Here is a 19,385-nt window from a genome sequence, read left to right as displayed (position 1 = left end):
TGTTTTTCCCCCTTCTGGCTTCTCCCAAGGCTTTTTCATCTGTAATTTTCTGAGGTTTGAATGTGATATGCTTAGATGTAGTTTGGGGGCCTTTTATCCTGCTTAGTGTTCTCTGAGCTTCCTGGATCTGTTATTTGGTGTCTAACATTAATTTGGGGCAATTCTCAATCTTACTGCTTCTGTTTCTCTCCTCCTATACATAAATGTTACACTTTTTGTGGTTGTCTCACAGTTCTTGGATATTGGGAGGTTTTTTCCAGGGTTTTTTTTTTCTCTTTGCTTTTCAGTTTCAGAAATTTCTGTTGTTATATCCTGAAGCTCAGAGATTCTTTCTTCAGCCTTGTCCAGTTTACTAATGAGCCCATCACAGGCTTTCCTCATTTTACTTACATTGTTCTTTTTTATCTCTATCATCTTTTTTTTCTTTCTGAGAATGTCCATCTCTCTGCTTACATTATCTGTCTGTTCTTACATGTTGTTTATTTTTTCCATTAGTGCCCTTAGCATATTAATCATAGTTGTAATTCCCATATCCCTGCCATATCTTACTCTGGTTCTGATGTTCTTTCTGTCACTCTAATTTACACTGAGTCTCCAGCAGTTTGTCAACAACAACTCAGGTTTTCCTGCTCTGGCACTGGTTCCTGCAGAGCTTTCTGCTCTGTTAAATTATTATTCATCATATTTGCCTATCCAATTTTGGGACAGCAGTTTTCCCTATGACCTCACTTCTCTGATCTAAGAAGAGTACTGTAGTTGATTTTTCAGTTGTTCAGCTTTTTACTTGTTGCTAGGACAGAGTGATAACTTCTGTTTTCCTTACTTGCCAGGCTGGAAACTGGAAATCTCAGAACTTTATCCTCCCAAACAGAACTCTATATCCATTAACAATAATTCTTCATTACCACCTACACCCAGCCCCTAGTAAGCTCTAATTTACTTTCTTTCTCTTTTAATTTTCCACTTCTAGATATCTTACATAAGTTGGAATCATAGTATTTGTCCTTTTGTGTCTGATTTCATTTAGCATAATGTTTTCAAGCTTCATTGATGTTGAAGCATGTCAGAATTTCATCCTTTTTATGACTGAATAGTATCCCATGATATGTAAATGCATTTTGTTTGTCCATATATCTATTGATAGATACTGGGTTGTTCCCACTTTTTAGCTATTGTGAATAATGCTGCAGTGAACATTGTCATGCAGGTATTTGTTTGAATTCCTATTTTCCGTTCTTTTAGGTGTATGGACTAACGAGTGGAATTGCTGGGTAACATGGAAAGTATATGTTTGGCTTTCTGAGGCTTTCCAGCTGTTTTCCAAACTGACTGTGGCATTTAACATTTCCACTGGCCAATGCACAAAAGTTCCAGTTTTTCTACATCCTTGCCATTACTTGTTATCAGCTATCCTCATAGGTGCAGAGTGTTATACTGTCTGTGGCTTTGACTTTCATTTCCCTTTTGAATAATGATGTGCATCTTTTTGTGTGCTTATTGGCCACATGTATATCTTCTTTGGAGAAATGTCCATTCAGCTCTTCCACCCATTTTTTAAATTAGGTTGCTTGTATTTTCTGGTTATGTTATTGGAGTTCTTTATCTATTCTAGATGTTACTGTCTTATCAGATATATAGCTAGCAAATACTTTCTCCCATTTTGTGGGTTGTCTTTTCACTCTCTTAATAGTGTCCTTTGATGCACAGAAGTTTTATTTTGATGGAGTTCAGTTTATCTATGTTCTCTTTTGTTGCTTCTGAATCGAGGAATTCATTGCCAAATCCAATTCGTGAATATTTTCCCATGTGTTTTCTTCTAAGAGTATTTTAATTTTTGCTTTTATGTTTATGTTTTGGATCCATTTTTAGTTATTTTTTTGTGTAGAGTATGAGGTAAAAGTCTGACTTCATTCCTCTACATGTGGCTATTCATTTGTTGCACTAATGTTTGTTGAAAAGATACGCATTCCTTTAGTGAGTGGTCTTGGCACCCTTGTCAAAAATCAATTGGTCATCTGTGTAAAACTTTTACTTCTGAACTCCCTATTCTATTCCATTGGTCTGAATGTCCTTTTGCTTTAATTAAATGCTTTAATTACTGCAGCTTTGTAGTGAGTTTTGAATTCAAGTAATATGAATTCTACAACTTCATTCCTCTTTTTCAAGATTGTTTTTATTATTCATAGTCACCTGAGATTCTATATGAATTTTAAGATTGGTTTTTCTATATCTGTGAAAAACCTTGTTGGGATTTCAGTAGATTGCACTGACTCTTTGGATCACTTTAGTAGTCCTTTCATGCATTGGAGAAGGAAATGGCAACCCACTCCAGTGTTCTTGCCTGGAGAATCCCAGGGACGGGGGAGCCTGGTGGGCTGCCATCTATGGGGTCGCACAGAGTCGGACACGACTGAAGCGACTTAGCAGCAGCAGCAGTAGTCATTTTAATAATATTAAGCCTTTCAATCCATGAATATGGGAAATGTTTCCATTTTTTTATGTAGTCTTTGATGTTTTTTCAGCAATATTTTGTAGTTGTCAACATCTTTCTCCTCCTCAAATTTATGCTAATGTTTTATTCTTTTAATGTGTTAGAAATTGAATTGTTTTTACAATTTCCTCTTCTGTTGTTAAAAATGCAGCTGACTTTTGTGTGTTAATTTTGTATTTGTTGAATTCATATTAGTTCTAACAGATTTTATTGTAGAATCAGGGTTTTCTGTATATAAGATTGTGTTTTTTCAGTGTCTCTAAAGAAACAATTCCTTGGTCCACGATTTTGCTGACACAACACCCTAGACAAAAATTTTAGTTTTTCTCTTCTTTTAAGTTAATTAATTATAAATGTAAAATTGTATATTTTAACAATTTACCAAGTGGAATAGGACAGGTATTTTTTTCTAATTACTTAGTGGGTGTTTTTTTTTTTTTCCAAATTATTAAAAAAAGAATGCAGGCAGATACATGGCATAATTTCCCAGTTGTTTAATACTGAAATGTAAGAAGTATTGTAACTTTTAAAAATACAGGGGACTTCCATAGTGGTCCGGTGGTTAAGACTCTGCACTTCCAAAGCAGGGGCACAGGTTCAATTCCTGGTCAGGGAACTAAGATCTCACATGTTTTGTGGTGCAGCCAGGATAAATATATAAATAGGTAGGTAGGTAGAAAAAAAAATGTAAGCACATAATTATCATTTTAAAATTTATAATGCAAGCATGCTGTTATGTTAGTTGCTAAAGTAACTGTACCTGTTTTATTGAAGAAAATTATCCTGGCTAGATAGACTTTTTTAACCTAAAGCATTTTAGGAGTTTGTTTGTTGTAGTGAAAAATCTTCAAAATATCACTTCTTTCACATATAAAAACAAAACACCATATAAAAACAAAACCTGTCAAAATTATAAACAGTATGTAATAAAGTGATATCATTTTGGAAGGTATAGTTCTCTTATTTTCTCCAGTAGTAATTTAAGTAATCTTAAAATCTTCTCTATCAAGGTGGGACTAAATTGATGCAATATTTCACTTAATTCAGTAGAGAGGAAAAATTTACCCCATTTCATAATTCAGTATAAATTATTCTAGATGTTCTTTTCATAGATATCAAGAAAGCTTTATATTTATTGCTCTCTATATGAGTTTCTTTTTACTTATTTTCTCTGCTCAGTGCTCTTCAGAGTCCTAGTATATAAGATTTTTCTAAGTAACAAGCTTATATTTTAGCTCTATTATAGTATCAATTTCTTTTTAATAAAAGGTTAAATGCTTAAACTTCATCATAGAAACTAGTTGTCTTATACCAGTTCTCCTTAATAAAAAAATCGCTTTCTGTATTGGTATTTTTTCTCCTGAATTTAATAAATTCCACATTAGTGGTAATAAGTTGAGGCCTAGAACATGTGTCCTATTACAAATGAACAATTGGATATCATTAGGTTGTCCCCCTTTCCTTTGTACATATATCTTTAGGTGTGTTAATCCATTCAGTAGACACATTAATGAGCACTGGTTGAAGTGTAATATTGAAGGAAGTAAGGCTTGTTGACCTCAGCATGGAGTTTAATACCTCTAATTAAATTAGATACTCGACAGTCAGTATAAAGAAATAGCTGTGCCTCTGGCGAGGTAGAATTATTTATGACTCTGGTTCTTTGTTTTAAACTTGATAGGAGAAAATCATTTATATTTTTTTTATAGAAACTAATTTTAGTTTTTACTTATTATTTAAACTATCATGTGGTAGTTCTGTAAATTATTTTTAAGCATTTTATGTTCTTAGAATTAGAGGTAAATATCTTTGTTAAATAGAGGTAAATAAGTGTAGCTGTTTATTTCTTGTCAAGAAAGGCTTTTTCAAGGATCAAAATGATAGCAACAGAATTTTTACAACATGGACTATACTTTTTTTTTTTTTTAACAAATTAACCAAGCATTCAGTCTACAAAGTAGTCTCTCTCAGAAATATTACACCACCATATTAAGAATCTTGATGTAACTCCAGTCCAACCTTCTGTTCTGTAAATTATCTCTACCTGAGGAAGATTGACGGAAAATGGTTAAAAATAATTTCCACTTAACTGAGTTTATTCACCCCTAAAAATCAAAAGTGCTGCAAGCATTGGTATAAAGTGTTCACAGGAGCTTGTCTCATTTCCTCTGTCTCCTTGTTCTAGCCACTTGCTGATACTCTGCTTCATAGGTAGCTGAATCACCCTTTTAGGAATTTGATGAAGATCAAGTTGAGATAATTGTAACCTACTTAGTTGGACTCTCTAGCCTATCTTTCATTTCCTGGACCCCCCAAAAGAGAGGAAAGAAGCACTTTATTTAAGTCAGTTCCCTCTGAAACACTGTTAGTGTCTTGGACAGCCGTTTGTTTTCTGTTTTGACATTCGGTCACAGTAGTTTCGCAAGTAAATGAGCTTTATAGAACTGCTTGGTCTGATTTTAACTTTAAATCCATTTTTCTGAATTTTATCTAGAAATAGAATTAAGATACTTCATTTTCCAAGGAACTATATTCTAGTATAGTCTGGAAAATGACAAACAAATTGAAGGAATAATAAAAATTTTTTCTTTGTGTTAGTAAAAGTGTAGTTAATGTAATAGTTAATAATTCTGTGGAATTATATACATCATTTTAGTCCCAAATTTAGTCACATTATATAAAATAATTTTAATATAATAAACTCTACCTTTAACCCCAGGTGGTTCAGTGGTAAAGAATCTGCCTGCAGTGCAGGAAATGCAGGTTCCATCCCTGGGTTGGGAATATCCCCCCTGGAGAAGGAAATGCAGCCCACTCCAGTATTCTTGTCTGGAAAATTCCATGGACAGAGGAGCCTGGCAGGCTACAGTCCACAGGGTCGCAAAGAGTTGGACACAACTGAATGACTAACACCTTTAACCCAGTTTCTATAAATACACTCCTGATAAGAATCGAAGATAGAGAAACCAGGAAATATAAATGGTTCAGAGTAAATTTATCTTATCACTGTGGCTGGTTTAATTTGGATGGTATAGCAGTGGCTTCTCATTGCACATAGATTAAACTGATTGCTTACCACGGCCTTCCATGCCCTACAAGATGTGGCTATTTGCCTGTCTACTTCTTCAATCTCATCTCTTGTCACTTTCCTTTTCATTTACCTGAACCTGGCCTCACTGGCTATCATTCTAACCTGCCGTCACATCAAGCTCATTCCCAACTTGGGCTTTTCACTTACTGTTTCTTTCCATTTGAAATGCTCTTTTGCCACCTCATCAGGCTTTCTCCCCAGAGGAGGGAATGGCAGCCCACTCCAGTATACATGCCTGGAGAATTTCGTGGACAAAGGAGCCCGGTGACCTGCAGTCCATGGAGTGGAAAAGAGTTGGGCACGACTGAGCAACTTACACACACACAGCAACTAACACACGCACATACACAGTCACACACACACACACACACACACACACACACACACACACACACACACACACACGCTTTCTCATCTGCATTGTTCTATTCTCAGACTCACATGACAGTTCCTCAGAGAGATCTTTCCAGACCATCTGAGCTAAGGAAGCCCTCTCTACCCAGTAACACTACCACATTATCCTATTTTATATTTTTAAGCACTTATCACCATCTAAATGGTGTATTTAAGTAAAGCCATGAAGTGAAGTCACTCAGTCATGTCCAACTCTTTGCCACCCCATGGACAGTAGCCAACAAGGCTCCTCTGTCCATGGGATTTTCCAGGCAAGAATACTGGAGTGGGTTGCCATTTCCTTCTCCAGGGGATCTTCCCAACCCAGGGATTGAACCCTGGTCTCCCACATTGTAGGCAGACCCTTTACCATCTGAGCCACCAGGGAAGTTGTAAAGCCATCAGTGCAGGTGATTTTATTTTTATGCTGTACACTATGTAATAATAGAAAAAAAAAATTGCTAAGTACTATGGTGTATCTTTTTAATAGCATATTTATCAAGTGTCCACTCTGCTGAAGTATTGTAATACTAGATGCTCTTCCTATTCCTTCAAGAAGCTTTTCCTAATTACTAGGAATGAATGATCCAGACAGCAAGTGAGTTATGAAAATGTATGAGAGTATATTTTTTCACATGGTTGAAGAGTATATGATAGTCTATGTTTTGCTACATATGAGGATGAGGGGCAAAGAATGAAGGGCTTGGGACAGTGAGTACTAACTCAGTTTCAATTTCTACACATCTACCACTAATCCCCTGAAGTAACTGCCTTAACTTAATTATCTTCTATGCATTCTTCAAATGCCATTATAGTTCAGTTGTCTTTGTTATTTGCATTCAGAGAAGTATATTTATATCATTGCCTATGCTGTTAATTACTCATTAATTGAATAGTTTTTTACTTTCACTCCACTGGACTTAAAGCTTTGTGAGAAAAGAAAACACATCTGTATCTCACCATTGTATCTCCAGTAACTGGTACAGTACTTCCCTGGTGGCTCAGACAGTGAAGAATCTGCCTGCCAATGTAGGAGACCCAAGTTCAGTCCCTGGAGAAGGGAGTGGCTTCCCTCTCCAGTATTCTTGCCTGGAGAATTCCATGGACAGGAGAATCTGGTGGGCTACAGTCCATGGGGTCACAAAGAGTGGGACACTACTGAGCGACTTAACATTTTCACAGTGCATTTGGCTCTCAATATTTGCCAATGTTTGAAAGAAGGTAGATAGGAAAGAGAGAGGGAAGGCCTTTTAAGAACTCAAGAACTAGTCCAGCTGTTAGGATGACTATATCTTATGTAGAGCAACAGTAGAGGCATTAGGAAGGAAAGTACAAAAATGGATAATACTTTTTAAATTTTTTTATGAGCTTGTTAGAGATACTATAAGTGCAGTTGCTCAGTTGTGTCGGACCCTTTGTGACCCCATGGACTGTAGCCTGCCAAGCTCCTCTATTCATGGGATTCTCCAGGTGAGAATACTGGAGTTGGTTGCCATTCCCTTCTCCAAGGGATCTTCCCGACACAGGGATTGAACCCAGGTTTCCCGCATTGCAGGCCAGTTCTTTACCATCTGAGCCGCCAGAGAAGCCCAGAGATACTATAAGGAAGACGGAAATTGAAGACTTTAGGGTTTTGACTCTAAGTAATCATAATTAGTTGTTGCTGCTGCTATGTCACTTCAGTCGTGTCCGACTCTGATGACCCTATAGACGGCAGCCCACCAAGCTCCCCCGTCCCTGGGATTCTCCAGGCAAGAACACTGGAGTGGGTTGCCATTTCCTTCTCCAATGCATGAAAGTGAAAAGTGAAAGTGAAGTCTCTCAGTCGTGTCTGACTCTTAGCGACCCCATGGACTGCAGCCTACCAGGCTCCTCCGTCCATGGGATTTTCCAGGCAAGAGTACCGGAGTGGGGTGCCATTGCCTTCTCCAAATTAGTTGTTAGGTGCTTTTAATAGAAATAGGGACATCGGGGGATACATTGATTTTGTAAAAGAGATGATACAGTTACATTACCTGAATTTTAGTCTCCAGCATCAAATGAATGATTTTCATTGAGGAAATCTAGAATTAACTCTGGAATCTCTCCTGATAATCCTGGAAAATGAGAAACACTGTTGTTGATAGGCAAACATCTGATTTTCATAAAGGACATGGAACAGGCCACCAAGTACAAAAATTACTAACATTCATGAGCTTCATGTCAATGCCTGGCAAAATAGGATTATTAAACAGATGGTTTGTGAGCACTTAGGTAATGAAGTAGTGATCACTAGGAGCTAGCATGAGTTCACCATAACAAATCACATCAAAGTAACTTAATTTGTTTTAATAGGATTACTACATCAGGGAAGGCAATAGACAGTATAAAGCATTTAACTAAGTCGTTTGTTGTGGACAGGTTGAAGAAATGTGGTCTTAATAATAGTTCAATAAGTATATTCATGACCGATTGTATAATTATATCTAGAGACATAAATTAATTATTTAATCAGAGGCAATGTATAGAGGTGGTTAAAGTGTGGTTTCTGAAACTAACCTGCTTGGGTTTCAATCCTGGCTCTGCCACACTAGTTATATAACTTTGTCTTTTTAAGCTTCAATTCCTCACCTATAAAAATAAGGTTAATAATAGTTATACTTACCTTATATCGTTGTTGTGAACATTAAATTATCACAGAGCACTTAGAATAGAAAACATTTAGTAACTGTTGGATATTCATTTAACTAAGAAGGACATCTGTAATGACTTGCTATAAGGCTCCTACCCAGATCTGTCCCTTTTGACATTTTTATCCAAAATCTAAATAAAGACACAAAATTTTGATTTTAAAGATAACCCAAATCTAGAAAAGTCAGAGCCAACATGTTGAAGAATCATGCTAACAAAAGACCCTGATAGGTTTAAAGATAATCAGAACCTGGTAAGATAAAATTTATTAAGAGCTGTAGTTCTTATAGTCAGTTGTACCTACTTAAAGTTTCTAAGAAAAAGTCTTAAGGGTTTGAATTGACTACAGCTTCCATTTAAGCCAGTGTTGTAAAAATGCAGAGAATAATTGAGTGTACAGAACAAAGGAAGTAGCCTCTGGTTGTAGTAGAGCATATGTAGATACTGTATTCTCTTCCACAGGTGGCACTAGTGGTAAAGAGTCTGCCTGCCAGTACAGTAAACATAAGAAACTCGGGTTTGATCCCTCCGTCTGGAAGATCCCCTGGAGCAGGAAATGGCAACCCACTCCAGTATCCTTGCCTGGAAAATTCCACGGATAGAGGAGTCCATGGGTCGCAAAGAGTGGGACACAACTGAGTGACTGAGCACATTCCACATGTGATATTGTTCTATTCCACACACCAAAATGTAGTAGAAATATCAATAAACTGAGATAATAATCCAGGAAAATGAATGTTGGTAAAGTTAACCATTTTGTCTTCATAAATTGATAATGATAATCTGCAGCTTATGTTATATACCTTGAATTCCAAAATGACTTCAATAGCAGTCAAAGTGAATTTGGAAGAGTATTTTGCTTGTCAGTCATTTTAACAGACCTATCCCATATATAGAATTCTTATACTCTATTTCAGAAGTGATTGGCATCTGGGTACAAAAATACGGAGGTAGGAATTCCTTTGTGAGTTTTCAGTATATAGAAAAACTTTCTCAGTATACATAATTACACGCATGTTCAGTCACTAAAGTCATGTCTGATTCTTTGTGACCCCACGGACAAGCTCCTCTGTCCATGGGATTTTCCTGGCAAGAATACTGGAATGGGTTGCCATTTCCTCCTCCAGGGATCGAACCCAAGTCTCCTGTGTCTCCTGCTTTGGCGGGCAGATTTTTTACCACTATGCCACCTGGGAAGCCCAGAGAGAAACCAGTACATAACACACAATCCTTTAAATCCTTATAAGATAAGGTATGGATAAAATAATTTAAAATATAAAATACTATATAAAATATTTATGTCAAATGTCAAACACACTTTGGAAATTTCCATTAACTGTTAACCACTCAAAATCCTTATATTCAGTAGTCTAAAAACTCCCAAGATACATGGTAGTGATTAGCAATTTCTCCATTTGTTTAATTATTATATAATAATTAGTAATTTAGTTAATTTTATATAACAGGTTTTTAAAGACAAAGATATAAAAACATGCCTCAACATAACAGCATAAAATAATTACTTTTTTAGCATTTGGATATAAATGATAAGGAATGTACTTGAAGATTTTCGTTAAAATGATTCAATATGTTCTGAATGACTTTGTTACATGCATGGTTCTATGCCACAAGTGAAGAGGAACTCAAAAGCCTCTTGATGAAAATGAAAGTAGAGAGTGAAAAAGTTGGCTTAAAGCTCAACATTCAGAAGATGAAGATCATGGCATCCGGTCCCACCACTTCATGGGAAATAGATGGGGAAACAGTGTCAGACTTTTATTTTTCTGGGCTCCAAAATCACTACAGATGGTGACTGCAGCCATGAAATTAAAAGACGCTTACTCCTTGGAAGGAAGGTTATGACCAACCTAGATAGCATATTCAAAAGCAGAGACATTACTTTGCCAACAAAGGTTCGTCTAGTCAAGGCTATGGTTTTTCCTGTGGTCATGTATGGATGTGAGAGTTGGACTGTGAAGAAGGCTGAGTGCCGAAGAATTGATGCTTTTGAACTGTGGTGTTGGAGAAGACTCTTGAGAGTCCCTTGGACTGCAAGGAGATCCAACCAGTCCATTCTGAAGGAGATCAGCCCTGGGATTTCTTTGGAAGGAATGATGCTAAAGCTGAAGCTCCAGTACTTTGGCCACCTCATGTGAAGAGTTGACTCATTGGAAAAGACTCTGATGCTGGGAGGGATTGAGGGCAGGAGGAGAAGGGGACGACAGAGGATGAGATGGCTGGATGGCATCACTGACTCAATGGACGTGAGTCTCGGTGAACTCCGGGAGTTGGTGATGGACAGGGAGGCCTGGCGTGCTGAGATTCATGGGGTTGCAAAGAGTCAGACACGACTGAGCGACTGATCTGATCTGATCTGATCTGATGCCACAAATATCTGCATTACAGGATTTTTGTAAAAATATATTATTTTCTGTTAAACTTCCATAACAGACTTTTAATACTCTGTGGTAGATATTTGAAGACAAACTTTCATTATAAAATAAAACTACAGTTGCCCTTTTCTCTCATTTCTTTAGATAAGTGGGCACTAGAAATTATAGATAGCTTTGGCAAGAGTTCAAGGGTTAATGTAGCAGATAAATAAAAGGAATTTTCTGTAAATTGAGACCTGCATTATTTCAGTTGTCTTGTCTTTCCTAACCTAACTCATTTAATTTTAAAAAGTAAATACTTAAATTCTTCCTGACAGTGTGCTCAGCTTTTACTATCGTTTATTACTTCAATTATACTTGATATCACTTAGAACAATCTGCCATTTGGAAATCTCAGTATAGCCTGGAGCTTAGTATTAGATCTGGCTGCTATTGTAACATGTACAGCATATGACATTAATGTATCAAAATTAGATTGGATCATCCCTCCTGGTTAAATTTATTTCACATTTCTTTTGTATTCAGTTAACATAAACCTATTAGGGAAGCTGACACATGGGGATGGCTGTATAGGAAGGATATTTTTAAAGTATTTTGATTAAAAAATGAAATTACAGAGCCATAGCTTTTCTGAGTTGTGTAATCTTTTTTGGTTTTTAAAAATGTCACAAAGCCCAAGCTGTGCATTTATATCATTCAAGGTGTGTGTGTGTGTGTGTGTTTGTTGTAAATAATGATAATTAAAACTTGAACATTGTTTTGATGTTTGAGGTCTATCATCGTGTATTTAGGACAATAAGCACATTTATGTTTTCCAAAAAGAAACTTTAATCCACTTAAACCTAAAAAAAATGTCTTTAAAAGAAAATAAAATTCTTTATATTTCTAAAATAATAGATCCTGCTCTATAGATTTAGCTAGGCACTGTCTTTAGAGTAATAGCTGGCACTATCTTATAATCCGTCAAAGAAGAGAGGACGTTTCTTACTTAGGAATATAAATTTTAAAGTTCAGGGATTTACCTTGTGTTTTCACATACTTAATTTTATTCATAGTGATTAGGATTTTCTAGATAGATTGGTGTTGGGGACTTTTAAGAACCACTATAACATTGGTTCTTGGGTTTTTTTGTGTTACCTAGTCCTGTATGATAGACTCTTGTCAGAAAAATACATAGAATTTGCAAAATACATAGATTCCCTTGAACCCAGATTAGGAACTCCAGGGTTAAAGGATGACAGAAGAGAACCTTTTATTAACTGGACTTAATTCCTTTCTTTGTTTAAATCACATGTTTGTAATCCTGCCGTGTAGTAAGCAAGCCAAAATAAATCACTATTTCAAAAACAGAAATTGCCTGTATTTTAGCTCATACTAAGAATATTGACAACACTTATCCTAATTTTCTCATGCACACATTTCTGTCTACAGTATCTCAAGTTATCTGAAGGTAATAGAAAAACCCGTGAGTTAGGCACCAATAATGGACTCAAATGTTTGCAGTGGCAGAATCAATAAATTTACCAAGATAACCAAACTGTATATTAAAATACATGTTTAAACATATTTCCTTGAAGAAAACTCAGTACTGATGGATATTAAGTTAATTTTTCTAATAACTTAATAGAACTCTAACTTGTAGATACTTTTTATAATTTTAATGAACACAATGTCTGATTGCCAAGAACACCTTCATAGGCAAAATTTCATAGGCAAAGAAAACCTGGAAATAAATGTGTTAAGCCAAGTATAATCATCTTTCTCTTACTTCAAAGGTAATTTATGAATTATTTACTTCTTTTACTTCTCTTCCTGTTGCCTCCTTTAGTCCCTTTCACTTTCAGTCATAGGCACTTCCAAAGAGTGGTCAGAAAAAAAGAACAGTCTTAAATCAGTCACTCTTTAAAACACTCTTTTAAACAATTTTTGAAAAGGTTTGGTAGTGGAAAATTGGTGCAATTGCTGGTTAAGAAGAGTGGACTGTATGTGAATCTTTTTTAATCTAATTTCTCTGTTTCCCATTGACTGTAGACAGTTGAAAATTATCTGGTCTTCTGCAGCATCTCCTAACATCTTTTTGAGTGTTTGTGTTTTGCATGTTGTGAAAAATGGTCAAATGAAGTTTTAAAAATATTTTTAAAATTTCTTTCCCTTTTAATCTTTTTCTAGTATGTTGTCAGTAGCTGTATGACAATATTCACAGGGCCTTTCTCAAGCACTGTGAACTATTTTCTTGGTTTTCCAGTTGAGACATTTAGGAAATGATGAAGTGCACATTGTTTGGTCAGAGCATACTAGAGACTACAGGAGAGGAATTATTCCTACAGAATTTGGTGATGTCCTTATTGTAATATACCCGATGAAAAACCACATGTTCAGTATCCAGATAATGAAAAAACCAGAGGTAAGAATTCTTTATCTTACATTTTAATAAAATATTTTGAGTTCTATGTGGATTTATGAGTTTCTTTCTCTCAGATGAATTAGGCTATGTAAAAATTGAGAGGAGATGAGACACAGACTCAAGTAGCTATGTGAATTGTCCAAGGTTAGTTCAGAACAAGCTAAAACAGGAAAAACAGATAGAAATGTATTTGAATGGGACAAGGCTAGGTAGCGCCAGAGTGGAAGTTCCTTTACACTAACCTCACAAAAAGACTTAGCTTTATTAACAGGACAATTTAGAGTTTCCTAAAACACAAGGTAATCATTCCCTTTTAGAACAGTATGATTCCTATATTTTTAGTTAATACATTTTGTTAAGGTTACATGATTAGTTATGTCACTTAATAAATGAGAATTCTACAAAGTTTTAAAAAAGCAAGTAGTTCTAGTTGAATGTCTTATACGGCTGAAACACCTGAAGAAGTATTTTCTTTCAAAGAATAAAAGTTTGGCAGTATTTTGGTGTTTGTTTTTTGGGTTTTTTTTGTTTTTTTGTGTTTTTTTTTTGAGGACATTTTGTTATGGAAAAACTAGTTTTTGACTGTTGATCATGAATCTTCTTGAAATGGATTGTTTCCCGTGTGTGAAACAATGCTTATGGCTTATGGCCAAATTTTTTTAGGATTCATCTAATCAGAGGTCAGCAAATGATGGCCCGTTTCCTGTTGTTTTCATATAACCCACAAGCTATGAATGTTACATTTTTAATGGGTTTTTCTCAGTTGAAAAATTGAAGAATATACAGCAGAGACAATATGTGGCCACAAAACATACAATATTTATTGTATTATCCATAGCTCATTCTTTGCCTTTAGCTGCCATTTGTACTAGCCATATTGAAATGGAATACTTTTGAAAATATCAGTCATTTGATAATAGTGCCAGATCTTTTTCTAATAAACCATATAATAAAAAAAAATAATGTTTTAGGTTCATTGGTAAAGCTGGCATTGCATGAAAATAATAAAGTAACTTGAAGTGTTGGATTTTTGTATACAATTGAGGCTACAAAAATTGGAAAAGTGGTAGGTAGTATAAGTTGTTTAATCAGTTACATGAAGCACATAATTCTTTTGAATGGAACCCCTGTAGACCTTTGGCATTTTTTGTTTTGTTTGTTGTCCTAGTATGAATGACCCATCTTGGCAGAAAATTGGAATAGCATTTCTACTAAAGGAAGAACTAAAGAGGAAGCAGAAAGATTGTTTTATATGCAAACTTTTTGATTGTTGTTATTTACAGCCTTTTTCCAGTTTGAATTGTTAAATTATTCTAATTTCTCAATCAGGTTCCCTTCTTTGGTCCACTCTTTGATGGTGCTATTGTGAATGGAAAGGTCCTACCTATTATGGTTCGAGCAACAGCTATAAATGCAAGCCGTGCTCTGAAATCGCTGATTCCATTGTATCAAAACTTGTATCCTTTTTAACAGTTGGTTCAACAGTTGTTTTCTACTTTCCAAGGTAACTTCTTTTAATGTGCTAAGGCCTATGGAGTTCTTGTTTATTGACATATAGATGATGGAGTGTTCCTCCCCAGTGTTTAAACAGTTACGGTATTTTCTTTTATACAGTTGTAGTCAGTACTTGTCTTTTGGTTAATTAATTAGAGCCCCATCATATACTGCTAATGGTGGTCTGCTAATCTGGGTGTGCGGAGATAACCAAAACAGTCATTACAAAGTACTCAGTCTAGTTGAGGAAATATATTGTTTTCAGTATCTATACTGTAATAAGAGTTATGCACAGAATGTTCTGCAAGTTATTATAACAAGGGGCCTCTCAGCTGGAAGGGATGGTGGTATCAGCAAACACTTCTGAGAATATAAGGCTTGACCCAATCTTGAAGGATAAATGAGTTAATCAGGTAGATGAGATTAAGAAGAGTATTCCAGGCAGAGGGAACAACATAAACAGAAACATGGAAGTATGAGAGGACATGGAGTGTTTTAGAACATGACTTCTGGAGCCAGATTGCCTGGACTCAAATATTGGTCACCTCTTCCTTAGTCCTGCAGCTTGGGCAAGTTATTTAACTTATCCGCCTCATTTCCTTATCCATAAAATGAAGAATGATAATAATATCTAGCCTATAGTGTATTGAGAACTGAATGAGTCAATATGTGTAAAACTCTTAGAGCACTGCCTGGGACGAAATAGGCACACAGTTTTGTTTTTGTTTTTAATTTTACTTTATTTTTAAACTTTACAATATTGTGTTAGTTTTGCTAAATACCGAAATGAATCCGCCACAGGTATACACGTGTTCCCCATCCTGAACCCTCCTCCCTTCTCCCTCCCCATACCCTCCCTCTGGGTTGTCCCAGTGCACCAGCCCCAAGCATCCAGTATCGTGCATCGAACCTGGACTGGCGACTCGTTTCATACGTGATATTATACATGCTTCAATGCCATTCTCCCAAATCTTCCCACCCTCTCCCTCTCCCACAGAGTCCAACAGACTGTTCTATACATCAGTGTCTCTTTTGCTGTCTCATACACAGGGTTATTGTTACCATCTTTCTAAATTCCATATATATGCGTTAGTATACTGTATTGGTGTTTTTCTTTCTGGCTTACTTCACTCTGTATAATAGGCTCCAGTTTCATCCACCTCATTAGAACTGATTCAAATGTATTCTTTTTAATGGCTGAGTAATACTCCATTGTGTATATGTACCACAGCTTTCTTATCCATTCATCTGCTGATGGACATCTAGGTTGCTTCCATGTCCTGGCTATTATAAACAGTGCTGTGATGAACATTAGGGTACATGTGTCTCTTTCCCTCCTGGTTTCCTCATTGTGTATGCCCAGCAGTGGGATTGCTGGATCATAAGGTAGTTTTATTTCCAGTTTTTTAAGGAATCTCCACACTGTTCTCCATAGTGGCTGTACTAGTTTGCATTCCCACCAACAGTGTAAGAGGGTTCCCTTTTCTCCACACCCTCTCCAGCATTTATTGCTTGTAGACTTTTGGATCGCAGCCATTCTGACTGGCGTGAAATGGTACCTCATAGTGGTTTTGATTTGCATTTCTCTGATAATGAGTGATGTTGAGCATCTTTTCATGTGTTTGTTAGCCATCTGTATGTCTTCTTTGGAGAAATGTCTATTTAGTTCTTTGGCCCATTTTTTGATTGGGTCATTTATTTTTCTGGAGTTGAGCTGTAGGAGTTGCTTGTATATTTTTGAGATTAGGTGTTTGTCCGTTTCTTCATTTGCTATTATTTTCTCCCATTCTGAAGGCTGCCTTTTCACCTTGCTAATAGTTTCCTTTGTTGTGCAGAAGCTTTTAAGTTTAATTAGGTCCCATTTGTTTATTTTTGCTTTTATTTCCAATATTCTGGGAGGTGGGTCATAGAGGATCCTGCTGTGATGTATGTCGGAGAGTGTTTTGCCTATGTTCTCCTCTAGGAGTTTTATAGTTTCTGGTCTTAACGTTTAGATCTTTAATCCATTTTGAGTTTATTTTTGTGTATGGTGTTAGAAAGTGGTCTAGTTTCATTCTTTTACAAGTGGTTGACCAGTTTTCCCAGCACCACTTGTTAAAGAGATTGTCTTTAATCCATTGTATATTTTTGCCTCCTTTGTCAAAGATAAGGTGTCCATATGTGTGTGGATTTATCTCTGGGCTTTCTATTTTGTTCCATTGATCTATATTTCTGTCTTTGTAGGCACACAGTTTTAAAAGTTAAATTGTTTTCGTTACTCATTCGTAAAGTGGATTTGTGTCTTCATATACTTTTTCTATATGATTAAAAACATTTCACTTATTTCTCTTCTACATAATAAACTGTAGATGTTAAGCTTTACAAGGAAGGCTTTTTAAAATACCCTATTGCATGTGAAATAGATGTATCATAAGTCTGCAGCATATGTTTTCTTCTTTTAAGAAACATTGACTTAAGTAACCTGATTTCTGTGTAATTTCTCATGTATTCTGACAGTGTGGAATAGAATTATAGGTAGATTCTGATGTGTTACATTGATTAATTAAGCTTAGTGACATTTATATAGCATTTCTTATTTGTAGTGGTTACATCTTCATTTACTTCTAGTTGAAAACTCAGATTTGAAGTGGTCATTGTTATGAAATGTAAAGATTCAGTTTATTATTTCCTGAATATCTCTAGAAAGCTTATTATGCATAAACTAATTCTGTCCACATTGTCAGCTCTACTACAATTGTCGTCTTTGTGACCTTTGCCTCTTGATAGTTCCCCTGATCCTGATGTTCATCCTGAGGTTAGTGTTTTCCATCATTTGATTTAAGACACAGTAGAAAGAATGCCTTTTTTTTTTTTTTTTAATTTTAATTGGAGGATAATTATTTTACAGTATTGTGATGGTTTTTGCCATACATTGACATGAATCAAACACAGGTATACATGTGTCTCCCCATCTTGAACCCCTCTCTCCCTTTTCTCCCCTCCCTATCCCTCTGGGTTGTCCCAGAGCACCAGCTTCGGGTACCCTTCTTCATGCTTCGAATTTGGACTGGTTGTCTCTTTTACATATGGTAATATACATGTTTCAGTGCTATTCTCTCAAATCATCCCACCCTCACCTTCTCCCACTGAGTCCCAAAGTCTGCGTGTCCTTTGCTGTGCTACATGTAGGGTCGTTGGTGCCATCTTTCTAAATTCCATATATATGCATTATATACAGTAATATACAGTATTTGGGATTGCTGGATCCTATGGCAGTTCGTTCCGTTTTTAAGGAATCTCCACACTCTTCTCCATAGTGGCTGTACCAGTTTGCGTTCCCACCAAGAGTGTAAGAGGGTTCCCTTTTCTCCATACCCTCTCTAGCATTTATTGTTTGTAGACTTTTTGATGCTGGCCATTCTGACTGGTATATGGTGATACCTCAGTGTGGTTTTGATTTGCATTTCTCTAATAATAAGCAGTGTTGAGCATCTTTTCGTGTGTTTATTGGCCATCCATATGTCTTCTTTGGAGAAATGTGTGTTGTATTTTGGAGATTAATTCTTTGTCAGTTGTTTCATTTGCTATTATTTTCTCCTATTCTGAAGGCTGGCTTTTCACCTTATAGTTTCCTTCGTTGTGCAAAAGCTTCTAAGAATGCCTTAAATCTTTTGGGAAAGTGATGAGAGTGCGATTAGAGTGTAATACAAACCTCTACTTGCTTCTAGTGTCAATAGGAACTCAATTTATTGAACTAACACAAACTGTTTCTGGCCTGAGAGACAAACAGCATGTAAGATGCACATCTTACTAAGTAGTTCAAGTATACCAATGAAAAGTGAGGATATGGCTTAATTTCCTTTACCTGCACCTCTTGAGGACTATTTCCCATTTGCATGTTACACTAGAGGTATAATAGCTGGATTTGCAGTTAGAAACATTGATTTTAACCTGAGGTCTGCCTTGTGATCATAGTCAAGTCCCAGAATCTCTAACCCTAACTTTCTTCATCTTTAATAACAAACATGCTAATAACCATCTCAGAATTGTGGCAAAGAATAAATGAGATAATGAATTTTAGATGCGCCTAGTAAATGAAATAAGGTACATTATTTTGTGCCGTGATTAATTCTGTTATGTGTAAAGATTACAGTCAATATAAAACAACTCTACCCAACAGCAAGGAATTGCCTAATTGGGTTTTTATATTTGGTTGGTTGGTCGGTTAATTGATTGAATTGGATTTTCAGGCTTGTTTCATGAAGTTCTTATAGTTAATCTTGCTGAGACATTAATAGATACTACACTGGAGAAAATTCTAAGATGAAGAGAGAGAATTTAAGATGAAAACAGTAAATATGAACACTTTACCCAGCAGATGTGAGGAACTTCTATCAGGAAAACCACTTCAGCAACAATCAGTAAAAATATTAAATCAAATCAAACAAGTTTTTCTTGACTTAGAAGCTT

At 35.9% G+C, this 19,385-nt stretch overlaps 1 protein-coding gene and 1 long non-coding RNA gene across 7 annotated transcripts in view; one reads left to right on the top strand and one right to left on the bottom strand.

Annotated features, from left to right (window-relative positions):
• Window positions 1–9,752, bottom strand: part of LOC101907132 (uncharacterized) — a 33,768-nt gene extending 24,016 nt beyond the window's left edge. Inside the window, exon 1 of the long non-coding RNA XR_003031514.2 lies at window positions 7,991–9,752. This is a non-coding gene — a long non-coding RNA (uncharacterized lncRNA). The remainder of the gene's footprint in view (window positions 1–7,990) is intronic.
• The window catches only part of RALGAPA1 (Ral GTPase activating protein catalytic subunit alpha 1), a 211,099-nt gene that overhangs the window by 167,579 nt on the left and 24,135 nt on the right, over window positions 1–19,385 (top strand). For all 6 annotated transcript variants that reach the window (XM_005222080.5, XM_059879341.1, XM_059879343.1 and 3 more), the window contains 2 exons: window positions 13,284–13,442; window positions 14,772–14,899. In XM_005222080.5, coding sequence (XP_005222137.1) covers window positions 13,284–13,442; window positions 14,772–14,899 — 287 coding nt within the window. The remainder of the gene's footprint in view (window positions 1–13,283; window positions 13,443–14,771; window positions 14,900–19,385) is intronic.

This window comes from Bos taurus, chromosome 21, assembly GCF_002263795.3.
Source record: "Bos taurus isolate L1 Dominette 01449 registration number 42190680 breed Hereford chromosome 21, ARS-UCD2.0, whole genome shotgun sequence".
NCBI classification, from domain to species: domain Eukaryota; kingdom Metazoa; phylum Chordata; class Mammalia; order Artiodactyla; family Bovidae; genus Bos; species Bos taurus.
This window is presented reverse-complemented; position numbering and strand designations above follow the sequence as displayed.